Source organism: Henckelia pumila, chromosome 2 (assembly GCF_033568475.1).
Source record: "Henckelia pumila isolate YLH828 chromosome 2, ASM3356847v2, whole genome shotgun sequence".
NCBI lineage: Eukaryota > Viridiplantae > Streptophyta > Magnoliopsida > Lamiales > Gesneriaceae > Henckelia > Henckelia pumila.
The window spans coordinates 183776523-183796865 of record NC_133121.1 but is presented as its reverse complement, the minus strand read 5'-3'; the positions used below and the strand labels follow the sequence as shown (position 1 = coordinate 183796865).

At 33.7% G+C, this 20343-nt stretch overlaps 2 protein-coding genes across 5 annotated transcripts; one reads left to right on the top strand and one right to left on the bottom strand.

The window, feature by feature from the left end:
* Window positions 1–155: 155 nt before the first annotated feature.
* Window positions 156–18359, bottom strand: LOC140883863 (uncharacterized). Of its 4 annotated transcripts, XR_012150472.1 has the most exons (9): window positions 17769–18359; window positions 17660–17685; window positions 3186–3468; window positions 2862–3047; window positions 2455–2536; window positions 2200–2307; window positions 1517–1672; window positions 1109–1408; window positions 156–705 (listed from the first exon to the last, which is right to left on the bottom strand). XR_012150472.1 is itself a non-coding variant. In XM_073290462.1 (8 exons), the coding sequence occupies exons 3-8, from the start codon at window positions 3444–3446 to the stop codon at window positions 1176–1178; spliced, it is 1026 nt and encodes a 341-aa protein (XP_073146563.1). In that variant the 5' UTR covers window positions 3447–3468; window positions 17660–17685; window positions 17769–18359; the 3' UTR covers window positions 156–1175. The 4 variants fall into 4 exon arrangements, 3 of the variants coding, with proteins under 3 accessions (XP_073146563.1, XP_073146565.1, XP_073146564.1); XM_073290462.1 differs by having other exon boundaries at window positions 156–1408; XM_073290464.1 differs by lacking the exon at window positions 1109–1408.
* On the top strand, window positions 8976–12483 carry LOC140879139 (uncharacterized). The gene is made up of 9 exons (XM_073282799.1): window positions 8976–9173; window positions 9323–9495; window positions 9601–9695; window positions 9786–9889; window positions 10016–10242; window positions 10704–10846; window positions 10979–11167; window positions 11525–11717; window positions 12201–12483. The coding sequence occupies exons 1-9, from the start codon at window positions 8976–8978 to the stop codon at window positions 12481–12483; spliced, it is 1605 nt and encodes a 534-aa protein (XP_073138900.1).
* Window positions 18360–20343: the final 1984 nt, after the last annotated feature.

The following is a 20343-nucleotide window of genomic DNA, read 5'->3' as shown; positions in this document are numbered from 1 at the left end:
AATGTCTGTATATTTAAAAAAATTCGATATAATATCTTGATAATTCGATATTTTGATACAGTATATCAGACTTAAGATTTATTAAGTCAATTGCAAAAATACACAAGTACAAACTGAGATAAACAAATATGCATTCGTATGTTTTATGCATTTTACTTGCAATTGTTACGTATATTTTATTGTTATACATATGATGCATGTGCACATATAACGTTGTGCATGTATCCCTTTCGAGAAGATAACCGTGTTAAAAAATTGTAAAAAAAAATTATAATATGCAAACAAGTCGATAGAGAACCGCTGACACGAGGTAACTTCACTTGTCATATGCTCTCTCATCTCAGCTTCGCATCCAATTAGCCCCCATGAATGCTGTTAAATTTGCCGTTTGTTTGGATGTTGTGTTGTACGGTGTTAAGCGATGTAGGGGATACGAAAACAATGAAGAAAAGTCCCCAAAAACGCAGCCAAGTTGTTGATATATAGGGGAGTTACTTAACCGGCCGAAACTGCTCCAGAAAAGTTCAATCTAAATTAGGTTTTTGCACATCAGAACGACTCAGCGCCTTCAAATAACACTAGGAAACTTCGAAAATACATCATTGTGTCCCGTAGCCAATGCTGGAGCATGATGCTGGGTGGCGTCCTTTTTGGACCCCTAAGCTTCAGGAACGTATGTTTTTCATGCTTTTTTCATTCCTGCAACTGTTTTGGCCAACGAAATGAAGATAAACAAATATTAGATCATATATGAAAACCAAACGAATAGAAAACATTGAAATCATGGTATATAAAATATGGTAAATTATGACCTCACAGACACAATAATATCGAACAAGCTAAAATTTTCAACCCAGTGTATAAACATCTGCATGTACATTTTCAACCCAGTGTATAAACATCTGCATGTACCTTGGTAATCGATGTAATATAATAATAGCACGACTCACATTGAAATAAAGTGAAATGCACTCCTTGTAAAGATAGCACGTGGATTTGATTAAAACCCATCAAAAACAGCGAATTAAGATGCTCCCAGTTAATAGACAAGAGTGAAAATATATTTTTTGGAAACAAATTCCAACGAACCACCAAAGAAGAGTATAACCTTCTTTTTTTTCTTTTTTGAGATGAACAAGAGTATAACTTGGATCATGAAACTAAGGTATGGATAATTAGTCCGTTTTGAGATGGCCAATGGTCTCCTCAAAATTCATATACAGAGTAATCTTCCCAATACTATCATTTTTCTGTAAAAGGTTCAAAGCTTTTTCAACTTCAGTTACTGGAAAACGATGCCCGACTGTAGGAACAACTTTTTGTTGAAGAACGGCAGGCCACAAATGAGTTCTCAGTTCGGCAATCACAGAAGCTTTATAACTAAAATTTCTAGATCGTAGATCGACAACTGCAAACAATAATAACAACAATATTAAGAAACTGTAAACTTAAAAAACAATGGCAGACAAGGGTTCTAAGCCAACAAAAATTTTTGTGAAAAGGTGTTATTTTGTACCTTTAATTTCAGCATGCTTCCGTTGGAGCGCAGTGAGTTCTATACTAGCATGTTCCATTCCACGCAAATCCACAATGACAACTTTACCCCTGATACGACAGCACTGGATGTTTCTCTTGAGATTCGAAGCTTGGTAATCAAGAACTATATCAACACCTGAAAAGATGATTAGCAAATATGTAAAAATGTCTCCACAATCTATACTCACTCTTGACAACACATTTGCAGCTAAATAAAATAAATGTCTCCACAATTTCAGTTTACTGATGACAAAATATTAGCTGCTCCAAATTTCTAAATTAAAGTGCGCAGATACTAATGAAGGGTAAATTAACATGCTACTTTAATAAGAAAGTGTTCGCATAATTACCACTACATAGATGCATGAGTAAACTCCATTTGAATCTCCAATATTAGGAGTTAATCAAGTCATGAATCCCTTATGATTAAGGCGATGAAGAGGCAATATGCATCATCCATCCTTGTGCCAACAAAAAATATCAATGACGCTATGGATAGAGCATCTTCGATTTTGAGAATCGAGGGTATGTTTAAGAAACTGACGCAACAGTGATGCCCTACTGCATCATTGCGCTCAACAATTCCATGAAGGGACAATTTTTTTAACAAAAAGTTCATGCCGAGCATCAGATCTATCAATAAAAAGATGGGTGCAATCTTACCTCCATATCCAGCTTTCTCGGAAACGGCGTAAACAAAGTCCTCAGATGTGTGATCAACACAAAAGTCAGCGCCATACTGCTGACAAATTGAAAACTGGTCGCTACTTCCTTAAAAAGCCATCAACAACGATGAGCATATGATGCAACAATCAAGACATCACAAATTGTCTTTGTCAAAAAAAAGACATTATAAAATGTCACGAAAACCAGAATGGACTTAAGGTTATAATGGAGTAATTAAAGCAATGGTATTACCTGTGGAGGCAATGACTACTGAGCCCATGTACTTTGCATATTGTATTGCCAGTGCACCAATTCCGCTAACTCCTTCATGAATCTAAATATCATACAACTCTAAATTAGTTCATGACTTTAATAGATCGCAACAAAAGATCAGAAAAAAAAGATAAGAAAATATAGCAGAAAACTCTAATATTACAAATAAAGACATATCAGGAAAGAACCAGTATTTATCACTTATCAAAAAAACTTATCTCAATGACAGTGAACCAAAATATTATCTTACATAAGGATGTTCTCATACTTCATAATTAAGGTCTGAGCAAGTGCCAAACAAAATATATATTCAAAACCACTTTTCCACTTTTTAGAATATGGTCCTTTTAGATCGTTGCTCGGTGACTTTTAGTCTTGGTTCTCACCAATATCTTTTTGTCTTTAATTGTCTTGGGATCTAGTGTTCTGAATAAAGCCAACCATATGCTACATGATGCGTAGGGTAAACCTGCAGCGTCTTCTAAATCAATATCACCGGACAACGGAAGAAGCAAGTTTGCTGGTACAGCCACCCGTTCAGCATACCCTCCTCCCTCAAGAATGGCACAAACCTGAAATTCACAAAGTTGTGTTCCACATTAAAATTGTGGCGTAGGTTAAAGAAACAAAAAAATGTGTTTCCTCCAACAGTCAGCATAAAGGTATAAAAGAAGGCAGGAAAAACATAATTTATCATTATATAATCATACATCTCCGGAGGAGATGGCAATTACCCTCTCTCCAACTTTCCAACAATTAGCATTTCTTCCAACTGCTTCAATTATTCCAGAACATTCAAGGCCTGGGCAGAAGCCATCATCACTTGTAGCCACATCAATTATATCACCTCTATTGACACCAACGGCGCACACCTTGATCAATACTTCATAGTCCTTAATTTCAGGCATTTTAACTTCTCGCTGCTCCAAAATACTTGAAAAGTAGCTTTTTTTAGCCACCATTGCCTTCATTGTCGAAATACAAGATTGATTTCTAGCAAACGCAAAACAAAATCAATGACACAGAAATAATATCTTGAGGTCACACATATTATCTTGGCAAATTAAGTCATGGCGGAGGGAAGATGAGAGGAGAAAGAAAGTGGTAGAACAACAGTGAAAATCCTGAGAATAGAAATTGGACATAAACCTTTTATTCTCAATATTTCAGTCAACATACATGGCTGGGGAGATCCATCTACACTTGCCAAAGGAAAAGGAGTATGATATGCAAATATCTAGGTAAGATTCTTAAAATTTATATATGGGCCTGAGATATAGGATATAAAAATAAGCTTTGTTACTCTAAACATAAAAAATCTTTTAAGGTTGACTAACGTGGGAATCCATCAAACATGCTAACGAAGGAGTACGATGTTGAATTTGCTATATAGGATTCGATAAACAAAAACATACATATTAAGAAACAACATCAAGCATCAGAACTAGTAAACTGTAAACGTTTTGTTATTTGCATACATGATGCAAAATGAAATGACAAAGGAAAAATCTAGCACCTATCATAACTATTGTGTTCTACATTTTGGTAAGATGTAGCGACCAATATTATTTTGTCCTGTAATTCTGTTCAAAGTTAATGAAACAGAAAATGATAAGCCTCAACACATAAATATAAATGTATACTGTCCTTCAGATATGATAGCCAATTCACCAGGTTGTACACCCCAGTTTGGTAATTCACTATCAATTTTCCCTAAAAGCATGAGGAAAGTTTAATCTGTAGAAGACATGCTATCAACTCCAAGGGGAACGCAGTCATGATTATTTCTATCAATGCAATAGACAGCACATTAAATTTTGTTAATCACACCCCACTTACCTTTTTAAATTCATAAGGTGACCAAAATATCCTGTATTACTCTAATTAATTTTTGATATAAATAAAACTATAAAAAAAACTCCAATAAATACTTTCCATTTTAACAAATATAATTCCATAATATGAAAATTCGTTTTTCTTTCAATTAATTTTTTCTCAATTTAATATCAATAACAATTTTTTTCTAATTTGACGTGTATGTAATATGTGACACATTATTATATTACAATCTACTTTCAAAAAAAATATATTATATTACATAATATCATATTCAATATTTGTTTTATATTTTAATATAAAAATCATGTGATTTGTGTTTCAGATCTCATTTATTTACTTCGGTTTTTTATTAGCTAAGGTGTCATAACTTCTCAGTTTTTTTTATTAAAAAATATTTTTGAAATTATTTCTGATTAATTAAATCATAATTTTTTATTGAATTCAAAGTTTCTTTCATTTAAAAGAAAAAAAATTGAATCGAAACTCCATACATTTAATAGTTCTTCTGAAATAGTTTCAATTTAATAAATTTTAGAATTTTTTTGACATTTTTATTATTCATTAAATTTTAATTTAATTTTTATAATTATAAAATTATTATTTTTATTGAAAATTAGAGAAATTATTGCACAAGATCAAATAATTTAAATATTTAAATAGATTTAAATAAAATTTATAATATTAAATAATACTAAAGATATTAATATTATCATTTAATAAGTATACATATTATATGGACATAAATATTGGCATTTTGTAAAAAATATTTTTGGTTATAGTACATTAATGGGAAAAATTAAATGAAATAAATTTAAAAAATCATGTTATGAAATTTTATGAATAAAGTTCACGGATATTTACAAGATTTTTTTATTGGGTGTATTTATGGAAAAAAATTGATTAGAATGATAAAGAATATTATGGTCATCTTATGAATTTAAAAATTAGGTTGGAGTGTGATTAACAAAATTTGGAATGTAAATAACACTCTCCTTACATATTTTCATTATTCACTTTAAACGTAAAATATCATGTTTCTTTTAATCATATATTTAAATTATCAAAAATGGTTTTTATCATTTAATACTCTAATTTTTTGTATTTATTTATTATTGTATTATGATATATTATCCTTTTTAAATAAAATTTAATGATATTTATGTAAATATATATGAAAAATAATAATAATGAATATAAATTTTTTTATTATAATTATAATATAATTGAATGAGTTTATTTTTTTGGAAAATAACAGGACTGGTCGAATTGTGTATGATTTTGTAAATCTAATTAATCTTATGAGTTATGATGGCAAAATTGAAAAACATATGTGTGTGCTAGATAAAAGGATCATTTTTTTAAAAGATTAAAACCTAAAAAAAATTATTTGTTTATAGACGAATTAAGTTAATCAATATATGCGGTAAAAAGTTTCAATTCTCTGGAACATTTGGTTTTTGGACATTGATATTAGGAATTCTAGAATTAGAATTTGTAATTTTCTTATTGATTATTGAATTGAGTTTTACTAAATTTGTCCTTGCATTTGTTATTATTTTAATTATAATTTATATTTTTTGTTAGATATTGGTGAAAATGAGTTATAATTATCATCTCATATAGTAATATTATTTTATTTGATTAAATTTGAATGTACGATTCCTGTTTTTCTAGAGCCGGTCCTATGGACAAAGGGTCTATTAAAGTCAAATCAAAGTAATTTTAATATTACTATATTAAAATTTCTTGCAATGCCATCGACCCATCCGGCCATGTCCGCGCCATATGGTCCTGGGTTTAGTATATGCCGCCCGCAAGGCACTACCCTGCGGGTGATGTGTAATTCCATAATTGGTCAAAATTAGTGGGTCCCACGTGGAGCCCACTAATTTTGACCAATCATGGGATTACACCTCACCCGCAGGGCACTACCCTGCGGGTGATGTATAACCCCATGATTGATCAAATTTAGTTACCCGCGGGGCACTACTCTGCGGGTGACGTGGCGGCTTATTATTGGTCAAAATTAGTTGACCCCACGTGGGACCCATTAATTTTGACCAATCATGAGATTACACATCAATTACCCTGCGGGCGGCATGTACTAAACCCAAAAAGTTGAGTAGATGCTACCCGCAGGACATTACCCTGCGCGTGACATGGTCCTGATATCCTTGGACAAGATATTTGGTCACTAGCTTGCGTGTCAATATCTCCAATATCAAAATCCCTAAACACCCAAACAAATAATTTATGTTTGATTTATGCAAAAGATAAATTGATTAATATTTTCAATATTCACTTTAAACGTAAAATATCATGTTTCTTTTAATCATATATTTAAATTATCAAAAATGGTTTTTATCATTTAACACTCTAATTTTTTTTGTATTTATTTATTATTGTATTATGATATATTATCCTTTTTAAATAAAAATTTAATGATATTATGTAAATATATATGAAAAATTAATAATAATTAATATAATTATATGTTCATCTATTTATTTTATTGTAATATAATATAATTGAATGACTTGATTTTTTTGGAAAAGAACAAGACTGATCGAATTGTGTATGATTTTGTAAATCTAATTAATCTTATGAGTTATGATGGCAAAATTGAAAAACATATGTGTGTGCTAGATAAAAGGATCAATTTTTTATAAGATTAAAACGTAAAAATTATTTGTTTATAGACGAATTAAGTTAATCAATATCGATCTGTTGTAAAAAGTTCCAGTTCCCGGAACATTTGGTTTTTGGACATTGATATTTGGAATTCTAGAATTAGAATTTGTAATTTTCTTATTGACTCTTGAACTGATTTTACTAAATTCGATCATAATTCCTTGCATATGTTAATATTTTAATTATAATTTATATTTTTTTGTTAGATATTGGTGATAATTAATTATAATTATCATCTCATATGATCTTCCCAAATTTTCTTAAGGTTCCTACTTTTCTGGAGACGGTTCTACAGACAAAAGGTCTATTAAAGTCATATCTAGGTAATTTTAAATTTTTAAATATAATTTTAATATTTCAAATATTACCAATTTTTCTTAGGGTTCCTACTTTTCTGGAGACGGTTTTACAGACAATAGGTCTACTAAAGTGAGATCTAAGTAATTTTAAATTTTTAAATATAATTTTAATATTTCAAATGTCAAGTATAATAAAGAGGAATTTTTGTATTATGAGTTATTAATGTACAATTCAAAACAAAATGGTTTTCCAAAGTTGATGTTTAAACACATGACTTGAATAAATGAGATGAATCATCAATGATAAAAAAAAAAAAAAAAAACTTAACGTTTGAAGTCGTTGATAGAAACTTACAAGAAGAGATTGAAATTCGAAAATCGTTTGGGTAAAAATGTGATTGTACTTGGGATTAACTTCATGCAAGTTTTACTAGCAGCTTGAAAGATAACAATTAAAGAAATCATTAATACAAGTTTAGTGAAATCATATATGTACCAATAGATACATAATTTTATTTTATTTGAAAACATGATAATCAAGTTTGAATCAAGATGCATGAGTGGAAAAAATATTTTATCAATTAAAAAATATTTTATTAAATTACTTTTGTATTAGAATCACTAAAATAGAATGCAATTTTAATTTATATTTGATGTTATCATTAGAAAATTTATAGTGTAATTTAACTGTTTCTGTTGAAGTATGCTTCTATCAGATTGAATGAGAATATAGAAGAGATCGGATCAAATAGTACAGATCAGATGAGCTCGGTGTTCAGATGAGTTCATGGTCCAGATCGAATACTGGGATCAGATCGAAGTGATGGTCAGATGAGTCTTCGGATGAGTTCATGCAGATAGATTGCTCGAGTATTGTGACTTGGTAGGAAGTCAGCTGGAGTTTCCGTAAAGCTGGAAGCTTGCAGGCAGATCGATGCAGATCGAAGTACAAGAGCAGATCAGACTGGTGAATGAAGGCTTATCGGATTGGACCATGTTGACTTTATAATTGGGCCGTAAGTTACTGTTGACCTAAATCCCAAGATGAAAGTCGTTTTAAATCTCTATATAAGCAGATGGAAGATGGCCGCAACGAACATAACAGAAAATCAAATTCTTCAAAATATATTGAGAGAGAAGAAGGAGAGATTTCGGAGGAGAAAACTTGGGCGTAGGTTGTGACGGGAAGATTCAAGTATCAATAGCTTGAATAGTGTTTGTATCTAGCATTAAGAGTTTTATGGTCTATCTCTGTAATAAGCTTTGTTGATTGAGCTTGGTTTGTTCTGTTGGTGATTAATAAAGTGATTGTGTTGCTCTCCCGTGTACATAGGCAAATTCCTTGTCGAACCACGTAAATACTTGCGTCGTTTATTTGCTTTTGCGTGAGTGTTGGTGTTTGATTTGTGTGCGTTGGGTTCATCTGTTCTCTGAGATTATTGTTCTTGTTTGCTGTGTGATCGTTTGCGTGGTGAATTCTCGAATATTAAATTTCAGATTGATTCCTAACAAGTGGCGCCGTCTTTGGGAAACTAAGCAAATATGGTGGGATCAATGAAGTTTGATATTGAGAAGTTTACGGACAATAACGATTTCTCGCTCTGGAGAATTAAGATGCGGGCAATCCTGATATAACAAGGGTTGGTGGAAGCTCTTAAGAAGAACGAGGAGATGTCTGATAAGATAAAGAACAAGGATGAATTGCTCGAGAAAGCACACAGTGCGATTATTCTCTTTCTGGGAGATAGACCTCTTTGGGAGGTGGCCAGAGAAGAATCTGCAGCGGCTGTGTGGCTTAAGCTCGAGAACCTATACATGACGAAATCCCTGGCTAACCGTCTGTACATGAAACAGATGTTGTATTCTTTTGTGATCAAGGATGAGAAAAACTTGGAAGACCAGATCGAAGAATTCACCAAGATATTGGATGACTTGGAGAATATTGAAGTAAAGCTTGAGGATGAAGATCGGGCTTTGATACTTCTGAATGCTCTTCCTAAAGCATATGAAAATTGCAGGGATGCTTTGCTATGTGGAAGAGAACAGACGATAACATTGGAAGAAGTATGTCTGCTATTCAATCCAAGGAACTTCAGAGAAAATCGAACACAAACACTGAATCATATGGAGAAGGTCTTACGGCGAGGGACAGAAGTGATAGAAGGACATCCAGTGGGAAATACAGGCCAAAGTCCAGATCGAGGAGTCAAGGAAGATACCAGAACAGAAACTTGGGTAATATGAAGTGTTATGCTTTTCAGAAAGTTGGACATCTAAGAAGAGATTGTCCATAAAGGAAAGGGAAGCAACAGGAAAAACCCAAAGATGATGGTACTCTGGCCGTAGCTACAGATGGATATGATTCGGCAGAAGTATTAGTGGTTTCTAAAGGTGATCAAAACCACGAATGGATATTGGATTCAAGATGCTCCTTTCACATGTGTCCTATAAGATCTTGGTTTGAACAATTGGAGGAATCAGATCAGGGCATGGTACTGTTAGGGAATAATCAGTCATGCAGAATAAAAGGCTCTGGAAATATCAGAATAAGGATGCATGATGGGATTGACAGAGTACTCACCAAGGTGAGGTATGTGCCTGAGTTAAAGAGAAACTTGATATCATTGGGAATGCTTGATGCTCAGGGATATTCATTCAAATCTGGAGCAGGTAGTATCTCAGTGTCTAAAGGATCTCTGGTTGTTATGTAGGTTGTCAAGAGGAACCTACTGTATGTACTACAAGGTGAAACGATTATTGAAAGTACAGCAAGTATTCAGGAACAGCAGGACATAACCAAGTTATGGCATCTGAGGCTTGGACATGTAAGTGAGAAGGGATTACATGATCTATCTAAACAGGGTCTGTTAGGTGGAGATAAGATCGAATCACTGGAGTTGTGTGATAGCTGTGCTCTTGGGAAATCAAAAAGAGTATCGTTTGTCAAGGAAGTCACACAACTGAGCAACCATTGGCCTACATTCATTCAGATCTATGGGGCCCTTCTCAGACAGAAACTCATGGAGGAGGTAGATACTTCATGTCTTTGATAGATTATTACTCAAGGAGAGTATGGATATTCATCTTAAAGACTAAGGATGAAGCATATGACAAGTTCAGAGAATGGCTGCTGGTAGTTGAGAACAAGAGTGATCGACGAGTTAAACACTTGAGAACAGATGATGGGCTGGAATACTTATCAGATAAGTTTGTGAAGTTATGTAAGGAGAAAGGCATTACCAGACACAAAACAATGGCAGGAACACCACAACAGAATGGCCTGGCAGAGAGAATGAACATGACTCTTCTGTAAAGGGTCATATGTATGTTGATCAATGCTTCTCTACCAAAGTCCTTCTGGGGAGAAGCATTATCTACTGCGTGCTATTTGGTCAATAGGTGTCCATCCAAAGCGATTGGTTTCAAGACACCAATGAAAAAGTGGAGTGGAACACCTGCAGACTACTCAAACTTGAGGGTATTAGGATGTCTAGCATATGCTTATCTGAAACAGGATAAGTTGGAAGCAAGAGCAGTCAGATGTATATTCATTGGGTATTCGGATGGTGTGAAGGGTTATAAGGTTTGGAACCTGGAGTCAAGAGGTCCAAAGTGCTTCAAAACCAGGGATGTGAAGTTTGATGAATCCAAACTGGGATATAAAATGAATACAGATGGAAAGGACAGTCAGATTAGTGTGAATGATAAACTACCGATTGAGGTGGAATCTTCTGTACCAGATGAAGGGTCAGATGAGATGCAAGATGATAATATGACAGCGAGTGATCCAAAAGAGAACTTGAGTACCTATAATCTTGCAAGAGACAGAACCAGAAGGGAGATCCGAGATCCTAAGAGGTTTGGTGAAGCTAATCTGGCTTGGTATGCACTTACAATAGCTGAGGAGGTGGAGTATTTAGAGACGAATACATATGATGAAACTATGGCGAGTAAACATAAAAACAAGTGGATTGAAGCTATGAATCAAGATATGAACTCACTTGAGAAGAATCAAACCTGGACGTTAGTAGACAGACCGAAGCATCAGAAGACATTGGGATGCAAGTGGATCTATAAACAGAAGGAAGGAACTCGTGGTACAGATCAGATCAAGTATAAAGCAAGATTGGTTGCAAAGGGTTTTGGTCAAGTAGAAGGGATAGATTTTAATGAGGTATATTATCCAGTGGTCAAACATTGTTCCATTCGGATTATGTTAGCACTGGTGAACCAGCTCCACTTGGAGCTTGAGCAGATGGATTTGAAAGCTGCATTTCTACATGGTGACCTGGAAGAAACCATTTATATGGAACAACCAAAGGGCTTCATACATCAGAAAACCCAGAACAAGGTTTGCTTACTGAGAAAATCATTGTGTGGGCTGAAGCAGAGTCCTAGGCAGTGGAACAAGAGGTTTGATGAGTTCATGATTGGTATTGGTTTTTTGAGAAGCCAATATGACAGATGTGTCTATCTGAAGAAGGATGATGGACAGGTTATCTTGTACCTACTGATTTACGTTGATGATATTTTGATCGCAAGTAAAAGTAGGACAGAGATATCATCCTTGAAACAACAGCTCAACACAGAGTTTGAGATGAAAGATCTGGGTGAAGCGAAGAGAATTCTGGGCATGGACATAGTGAGAAACAGGAAAAGACATGAGATTCATCTGAGTCAGAAGAACTATTTGAAGAAGGTTGTTCTGCGGTATAACATGAATCAAGAAAAATCTGTCTTAACCCCTCTGGGACAACATTTGAAGCTATCTGCGAGTCAGTCACCTGAAAGTGAGGAAGACAAGATGAAGATGGCTGATATTCCATATGCTAGTGGAGTGGGGAGTCTCATATATGGAATGGTGTGTAGTAGGCCCTATCTAACATACGCAATCAGTGTTGTGTCAAGATTTATGGCTAATCCGGGGACATATTATTGGGAAGCTCTGAAATGGATTCTCCGATATCTCATAAACACAACTGGGTTGGGGTTTAAGTTTGAAAAACAGCAAGATGGGATTGATCCGATAGTTGGTTATGTGGATTCAGATTATGCTGGGAATTTAGACACGAGAAAGTCATTGACTGATATGTGTTCACCTTTTATGGCACAACGATCACCTGGAAGTCAAATTTACAGTCAGTGGTTGCCCTTTCTACCACTGAGGCAGAATTCATAGCTGTCATCGAGGCCATAAAAGAAGGATTGTGGTTAAAAGGAATGATAGCGGAGTTGGGTGTAAAACAAGATCAAGTTGTAGTACACTGTGAAAATCAAAGTGCAATACACTTGACAAAATACCAAGTCTATCATGAACGATCGAAACACATAGATGTGAAGATGCATTTCATCAGAGATGTAAATGAAAAAGGAGATGTGATCCTTATGAAGATAGCATCAGAAAAAAACCCTGCAGATGCTATGAAAAAGTCACTGCCGTATGCTAAGTTCAAGAAATGTTTGGACTTAGTCAATGAGGTGATTGAAAATTATCCAAGGAGGCTAGGATGGAGAGCAGCTTTCAACCTGAAAGAATCAAGGTGGAGATTGTTGAAGTATGCTTCTATCAGATTGAATAGGAATATAGAAGAGATCGGATCAAATAGTACAGATCAGATGAGCTCGGTGATCAGATGAGTTCATGGTCCAGATCGAATACTGGGATCAGATCGAAGTGATGGTCAGATGAGTCTTCGGATGAGTTCATGCAGATATATTGCTCGAGTATTGTGACTTGGTAGGAAGTCAGATGGAGTTTCCGTAACGCTGGAAGCTTGCAGGCAGATCGATGCAGATCGAAGTACAAGAGCAGATCAGACTGATGAATGAAGGCTTATCGAGTTGGACCATGTTGACTTTATAATTGGGCCGTAAGTTACTGTTGACCTAAAGCCCAAGATGAAAGTCGGTTTAAATCTCTATATAAGCAGATGGAAGATGGCCGCAACGAACATAACAAAAAATCAAATTCTTCAGAATATATTGAGAGAGAGAAGGAGAGATTTTAGAGGAGAAAACTTGGGCGTAGGTTGTGACGGGAAGATTCAAGTATCCATAGTTTGAATCGTGTCTGTATCTAACATTAAAAGTTTTTTGGTCTATCTCTGTAATAAGCTCTGTTAATTGAGCTTGGTTTGTTCTGTTGGTGATCAATAAAGTGATTGTGTTGCTCTCCCGTGGACGTAGGCAAATTTCTTGCCGAACCACGTAAATACTTGCGTCGTTTATTTGTTTTTGCGTGAGTGTTGGTATTTGATTTGTGTGCGTTGGGTTCATCTGTTCTCTGAGATTATTGTTCTTGTTTGCTGTGTGATTGTTTGCGTGGTGAATTCTCGAATATTAAATTTTGGATTGATTCCTAACCGTTTCAATAACTCGAAACTCAAAACAACAAGATATAAAATAATATACAACTCCTTGCAAAGTTGCAATATTGTTTTGGTTGGTAAACAAGACACTATAAGAGCATGTACACTATAAGAGCATATATGTACAATAATATGGTGAAGTTCCTAACGTGACCATATATTGTGTTGTCCTACTGTAGTTAGATGGTGTTGTTCGACAAGATATTTAAATAATTAACTACGTTTATATAAGAATGTATTCAACGTACTACACACTTCATTTTTCCTAGTATTCCAGATGAATTATAAATCACTCAAACATTCTATTTTACCCTTAATTTAAGTTATTGTTGTTTGGCCCATATTTTTCTTGGAGATTTGAATTTTCACAATTCATGTTAAATATTTTGTCCAAAGGTACTATTCCTTCTTATTTTTTCCAACACACTGTTGTCGTTTTAATTAAACTAAGTAGGTGGAAGATTAGGACTACGTAGATACTGGGAAATTAGCTATTGTGATGCGTTAAAAAATTTATCTAGGGTTTGGTCTGATAGAGTAAATATTCAAATCTCTCTCAAATCGGTTCAGGTTAGGCAAGACGATATTCTGCACAGACAAAAACTTTGTTAGGGGGCACCGAAAGTATTTTCGGCGTGATTCCTTCAATGCCTAAGTCAGTGCTCAGAAAATAAAAAGTAAAGAACGAGAATAAAATGAGTGAATATGTTAATAGAAGAAGTGAATGTGTCAAACCATAAGAAATATCTGGTATTTATAGAGGCTGGAGGGGTAAGTTACCTTGTTGAGGTAGAATTTGTGTTAGAGTATGACTCAATTAGGATGATGACTAGGGCACTTTGAACCGCCTTATGAACCTTATCTAATCCCAGATTTATGGGGATTTTATTCATGCAAGGATTCTCAAGTGTTTTAAGTCTTCCAAGTTCTTATCCTTTGTATTGGGTTTGGGTCGGGCGCCTATCTCACCCTAACAGGGCTCGGCCCAATGCGAACAGGGGCTAAGACTTGGATCATGAACATAACATTTTTGTATTGATTGGGTTGTTCATTAACTTTGGGTCTTGCCATAAGATATATAATGAACTTTGGATTATTTTTCTTGGACATGAATTATCTGGTTCGGGTCGGACCAGACCCATATATTTTTTTGGAGCATCACATTGTTCAAATTATAACGATTCCATTGGTTTTGCTTTCTAATTCATGTTATCATTATTTCATAAATGATCATCATTCTTGGTCAAAAAATAAAATAAAATTGATCATTGGTTGTGTAAATTTAGAGCCGTATATATATTGTACACATTGTTCTAAAAAATGAGATTAAACGATGATTAAACGGGATTAAACGTGAAACGTGATGAAAATGCTAAGATTCATGTACAAACGGGAAAAAAACGGTCAACTCTAAGTTGACTATATTAAACGTGATTAAACGTGTTTAATCAAAATTAAACGTGATTTTTGTAAAAAAAAATTAATTTTTTTATTTTTTAAATAAATTATATCAATTTAAAAATCTCAAAATAAAACCATTTTCTTCAAAATAAAATAAATAAATCCGGTCATATATTTTTCAAAACCTTTTTCTTCAAAATTTTTGTGTTCTGGGTAATGTTTAAAATTTTTTATGCGGTCTAGCCATAGACATTGCTAAAAATTATAGTTTTGATATTTTTTTTTGCTTTTAAACATTTGAAAAATTGTATGTTACTATTAAATTTATTATATATGTGTATTATTTGGCCTATATATTGGTAATAGATGATTAAAATTTAAATAAAAGCTTGAAACGTTTTTCCACGTTTAAACTTGTATTAAACACATTTAAACTTGTGAAACTTGAAAATTGATCTCGACGTTTTGCCGCGTTTCATGTTTTTTAGAACCTTGATTGTACACATGCATTTAACTATTTAAACAGATATGTGTAACATTAATTAGACACTTATTAATGATTTGTAGTTCATCTAACATCAAAATTTCAATGTTTAATTTTATACGAGAAATATGTTGTCCTAAACTTTTAGAAAACTAACATTAGTTGAAACGCAAATAAAATGATACTACCCAAAGGAAACCTCACATTTTTTGTTGTTTCTTCTCAAGTCCCACAAAAATTAAATTCACCCGCACCGTGTTTCGTTGACGCAATGTATCAATTACACACCAATGAAATTATTTATTAACTCCTATTTAAGTTATTTTATAATTGAAAATTTTCCTTATGAGCTAAAAGCCATAAGTTAGGCAGAAAATGCCTTCAATAGAAGCTCACTTCTTGACGTGTTTCCTCGATCCTTGTCTCCTTGACTCTTGTACATAATTTAAAGTCTAGTACATAATTTAAAGTCTAAACCGTATGGTACATGAGATGAAAATGAGATGAGGCAAAAATTTAATTTTACTCGTTCCATGTTAATTTCTCTCATTTTTTGTTAATCCAATGATATATCATGGTCCGGTATGACATTAGATGTAGACTTGATGACAAATATCTCTCAACTCATAGTATTAGTAAAGGATGAGTATCATATAAGTAAGATTGTGTGAAATTAGCAATGATAATTAAGAGAACAAACACAATAATCTTACAAAATAAAAAACATACAAAACAACATATTATTCATATCAATGTCTTACTTATCCACATCTTATCATGTTTTTATTCATTTATCGTACATCACATCCATAATACCAAACGGTATCTAACAAATAACAATCATGTTTGTATTATATATATTATTTATTTACATTATGTTGTTGAATTTTATTTTATTTTTGATGAAAACATTATGATACATTAGAAACTTTATTTTGGTTGATAAGATATGAAAAGATCATATATAAGACTATTCAACTGAAATACGTAACTCCAATTAATAAGCATCTATGTTTATATAAGAGTGTCTTCCACGTGCAAGACATATCATTTTTCCTAATATTGCAAATGCATTATTATAATTTGTTACTTAAAAATTCTATATGTTTACCCTTAATTTAAATTATTTTTGTTTGACGTACACTCATATTTTTTTTCTCAGAGATTTAAAGTTAAATATTTTTCGAACTCTCAACAGTTTATATAATATTTTCAAAAACTAAAACAATGATCACAAAATCTTCTATGAAACGGTTTCACGGGTAAATTTGTGAAGCATATATATATTAATGCACTAATTTTGATGCTAAAAGTATTGTTATTTTTATTGTTAATATGGATAAAATTGACATGTCTCACGAATAATCCGTAATACCGCTTCACAAAAAATTTACTCAATAATGATTAGGCTTGTTCCAAAAAAAAAAATAGAACTTCGGCCACAAATATTTTTTAGTTGTATATTACTTATTAATGATTTGTAATTTTATTAATCAATATAGCTATAATATCACACCACAAGGAATAATAAGGTAACCCTCCATGTGAGTGGGCCTAATTGATATCACTGCTAGAAACTCTATCTTGAAGCGGACCTATGATCCGGTTAATTTAGCTAGGGTTGATAAAATTTGATAACGCACGCTCAAATCGACCGAACCGAATCACACTAAATCGACATGTTCAATTTTTTTTTGACTAAAATGGCGGTTTGAAAAAAAAACAGCTAATTGCATCGCATAATATGATTTGCTGGTAATTTTAGTGAAAAATCGCAATGGCCGCACAACATAAATAAATACAATGGAAAAACAAATTAATATGAGGATCAGTTCTACATGACAAAATTGCAAAACTACCAACGAATATAGTGATTCCACATATCACGTAATCACACAATTTCAATATACTTCAGATTTCAATAAGCTAATCATTAAGCCGAAAACACCATATCAAACAGATTTACAAATTAAATTATTCATCTATTCACGTAATAAGGTAGTGTTAGCAATCTCAAAAAATAAGTGACTATGAAGTTTTTCTTCACAACTTAAATAGCATTTAGCAAAATAAAAGGCGAATCAATCGAACAAGCAAATTACCTTAGAAAAGATTGGGCACATCGATTCTGCTCCTTGTTGTTTCGCATCAAACATGTCAATATCATTACTAATGCTTAAACACAAAAATCGAACCGAAAAAATCTCTTACTCAGAACACTGAAGAACGTCACCGTCGGAGAAATCTGAATGGATTGAAAATCTAACTAATGCCTTGTTCTACACCTTTTTCAGCAAGAATCAGAGGAACCCAAGCGCGCTTGAACTTTTTTCACCCCAAATCAATCTCGAATTTAAACACTCAAAATTCATAAATTCAGCAATATCCCATGATTAAAAAAAATTCGCTTCAAAAAATGAATGATCACATACGCACCAAAACAGGTAAAAGGAAGAAGAAAAGTACATACTCATGAAGAACACAACTCACACTACTTCAATTTTCTCCACCCATTCACCGAAAGCCCAAAAAACAATAAACCTAAACCTGATCAACATCTACTAAAAGACCACGAAACAAGAGAATAAAGGAACAAAACTCACACGTACAATGATGGTCGCGACAGGACAACGCCGAGATTCAAACCGTAAACTCGAGATTCAAGTCACCATTGGAGTTGTTAAGGCTTGGGCTAGATCAAATGAGGTCGGACAACCTGTTTTGGTGTCGATCGGCGGCTACGGCACCGGAGCTGAGCTGAGTCAAAGGCGACGGGTTGGGGCTTAGGGTTTGGACTCTGCCTTTTTCTCTCCTCCGTTTTTTTTCTTGTGAAACGAGTAGCCTATAATGTATGTTTTTATTTTATTTTTAAAAGAAACGACAACGGTTTGATAAATGTGTTGTCTTAAAATACACAAAATAATAAAAAAATACAATGATAAAAAAACCATTGTCGTAGATCCCTCAAAATACACACATAGACAACGGTTAATTAAAATCATTGTCGTATGCCATAAAAAACCCGCACATAGACAACAGTTTTAAAAACCGTTGTCTTTGACACATATAAGACAATGTATTTTTAAAAACCGTTGTCTTTTTCATTAAAAATACTGTCAACGACAATGGTTTTTGTCAAAGGCCAAAATACAACAGTTTGTGTATAAAACCGTTGTCTTTTTAGCGTTGTTAATTAACATATTTGTTGTAGTGTTATGAGATTACGTGATTAAAAACTTGACTTGTTTCATGTCATTTATTTTTTACTTAATGATTTAGAATTTTGGATTGTATTTTTTTATTTGAAAAACATTCTAAGTTCATTAAATATTTTTGTATCAATTTTTTTTTGGTTTTATTGTATCCATAACCGCGTATATTTTGTTCTACTTAGTGATCATTCTTAATTCTATGTTAAAAAAAATCGATAACCCGCCGGAACGCATATCTAGCTACATCATGATATTTATTATTTGAAAAATCGCAATTACAAACTATATTTGAAATCGAACCGTGCATAGCAATTCGATTTGAATTTTATTAAAATACCGTTCGAATCATACCGTGATCACCAATTTATGGTCTAGGTCTAAATGTACATAATCTTTGAATTATTTTCTGTAATGTGCGCCATCATTCATTATTCTATTTTAAAAGGATATAACAACATGAATTTTGTAGAAATCTTAATCGTTCAACCTATAGTTTACAATTACAACTATACACTTGAATTTCATTTAACCACGCCTGTGGTTAAATATTTTTAATTTTTTAGCATATATAAATTATAATAAAAAAATAACACAAAAACTTTTGTGAGAACACCGCCTCTTGGATTAATTTTGTGAAATGTGCCACGTATATTCAAATCGATTCATGAAAAATATATTACTTTTTATGACATGCACAAATATTATTTTAACTCTATGTATATAAAAATTAGGTCGACCCAGGGGCGGATCTACGGTAAGGCGAAGGAGGGCCACGGTGCCCCACTGAAAATTTTTGAAAAAATTTAGTGATATATATAGTATAAATTTTCTGTTTTATATATATATATATATAGAGAGAGAGAGGAATGTTCCCCTGCACCCTAGGGGTGCAGGGGAACTTGGGCGCCAGCTGAGCTGGCAGCCCAGCTGGCGTCCACATAATTTTTTTTTTGTATTTTTTTTAATTTTTTATTAAAAAAATTTGGGCCCAATTTTTTAGGATTCAGTCGTCTTTTTCCCTTCTTATTCCCTTCTTCAAATCCCACACCGTCATCACTCACCCTAACGTCAACCTCGGGCACCACTACGACCACCACCTCCACCTCCACCCAATCTTCCACCAACACCACCGTCCACCTCCACCAGCCTCACCACCACTACCGAGACCAGCACCACTCTACCCCACCCGGTCAACCCTAACCACCATCATCTCCGCCCATCGTCACTCTCGACCAACCCTAACCACCATCGCGACGCTGCTATCACCGCCACCAAGTACCACTATCGTGACCAATTCCACCACCTCCTAATCCACCGCCAGCACCACCACTGAGACCTCCACCTCAGCTGTCGCCCCAAGCCCGACGACCCACGCTAGTCCGACAACCATCACCACTACAAATCACCCCGGGCGGCCATCATTGTCACCACAAATCTCCCGATCTCAGATCGCGTCTTGACAAAAAGGGAAAATGGATTTTCTGAAAATGAGAAATGGCCATATGAGAAGAAGAAAAACGATTCTTCATGGGCCCAAAATTTTGGTCCAATTTTAGTTTAAAAAAAAAAAAAAA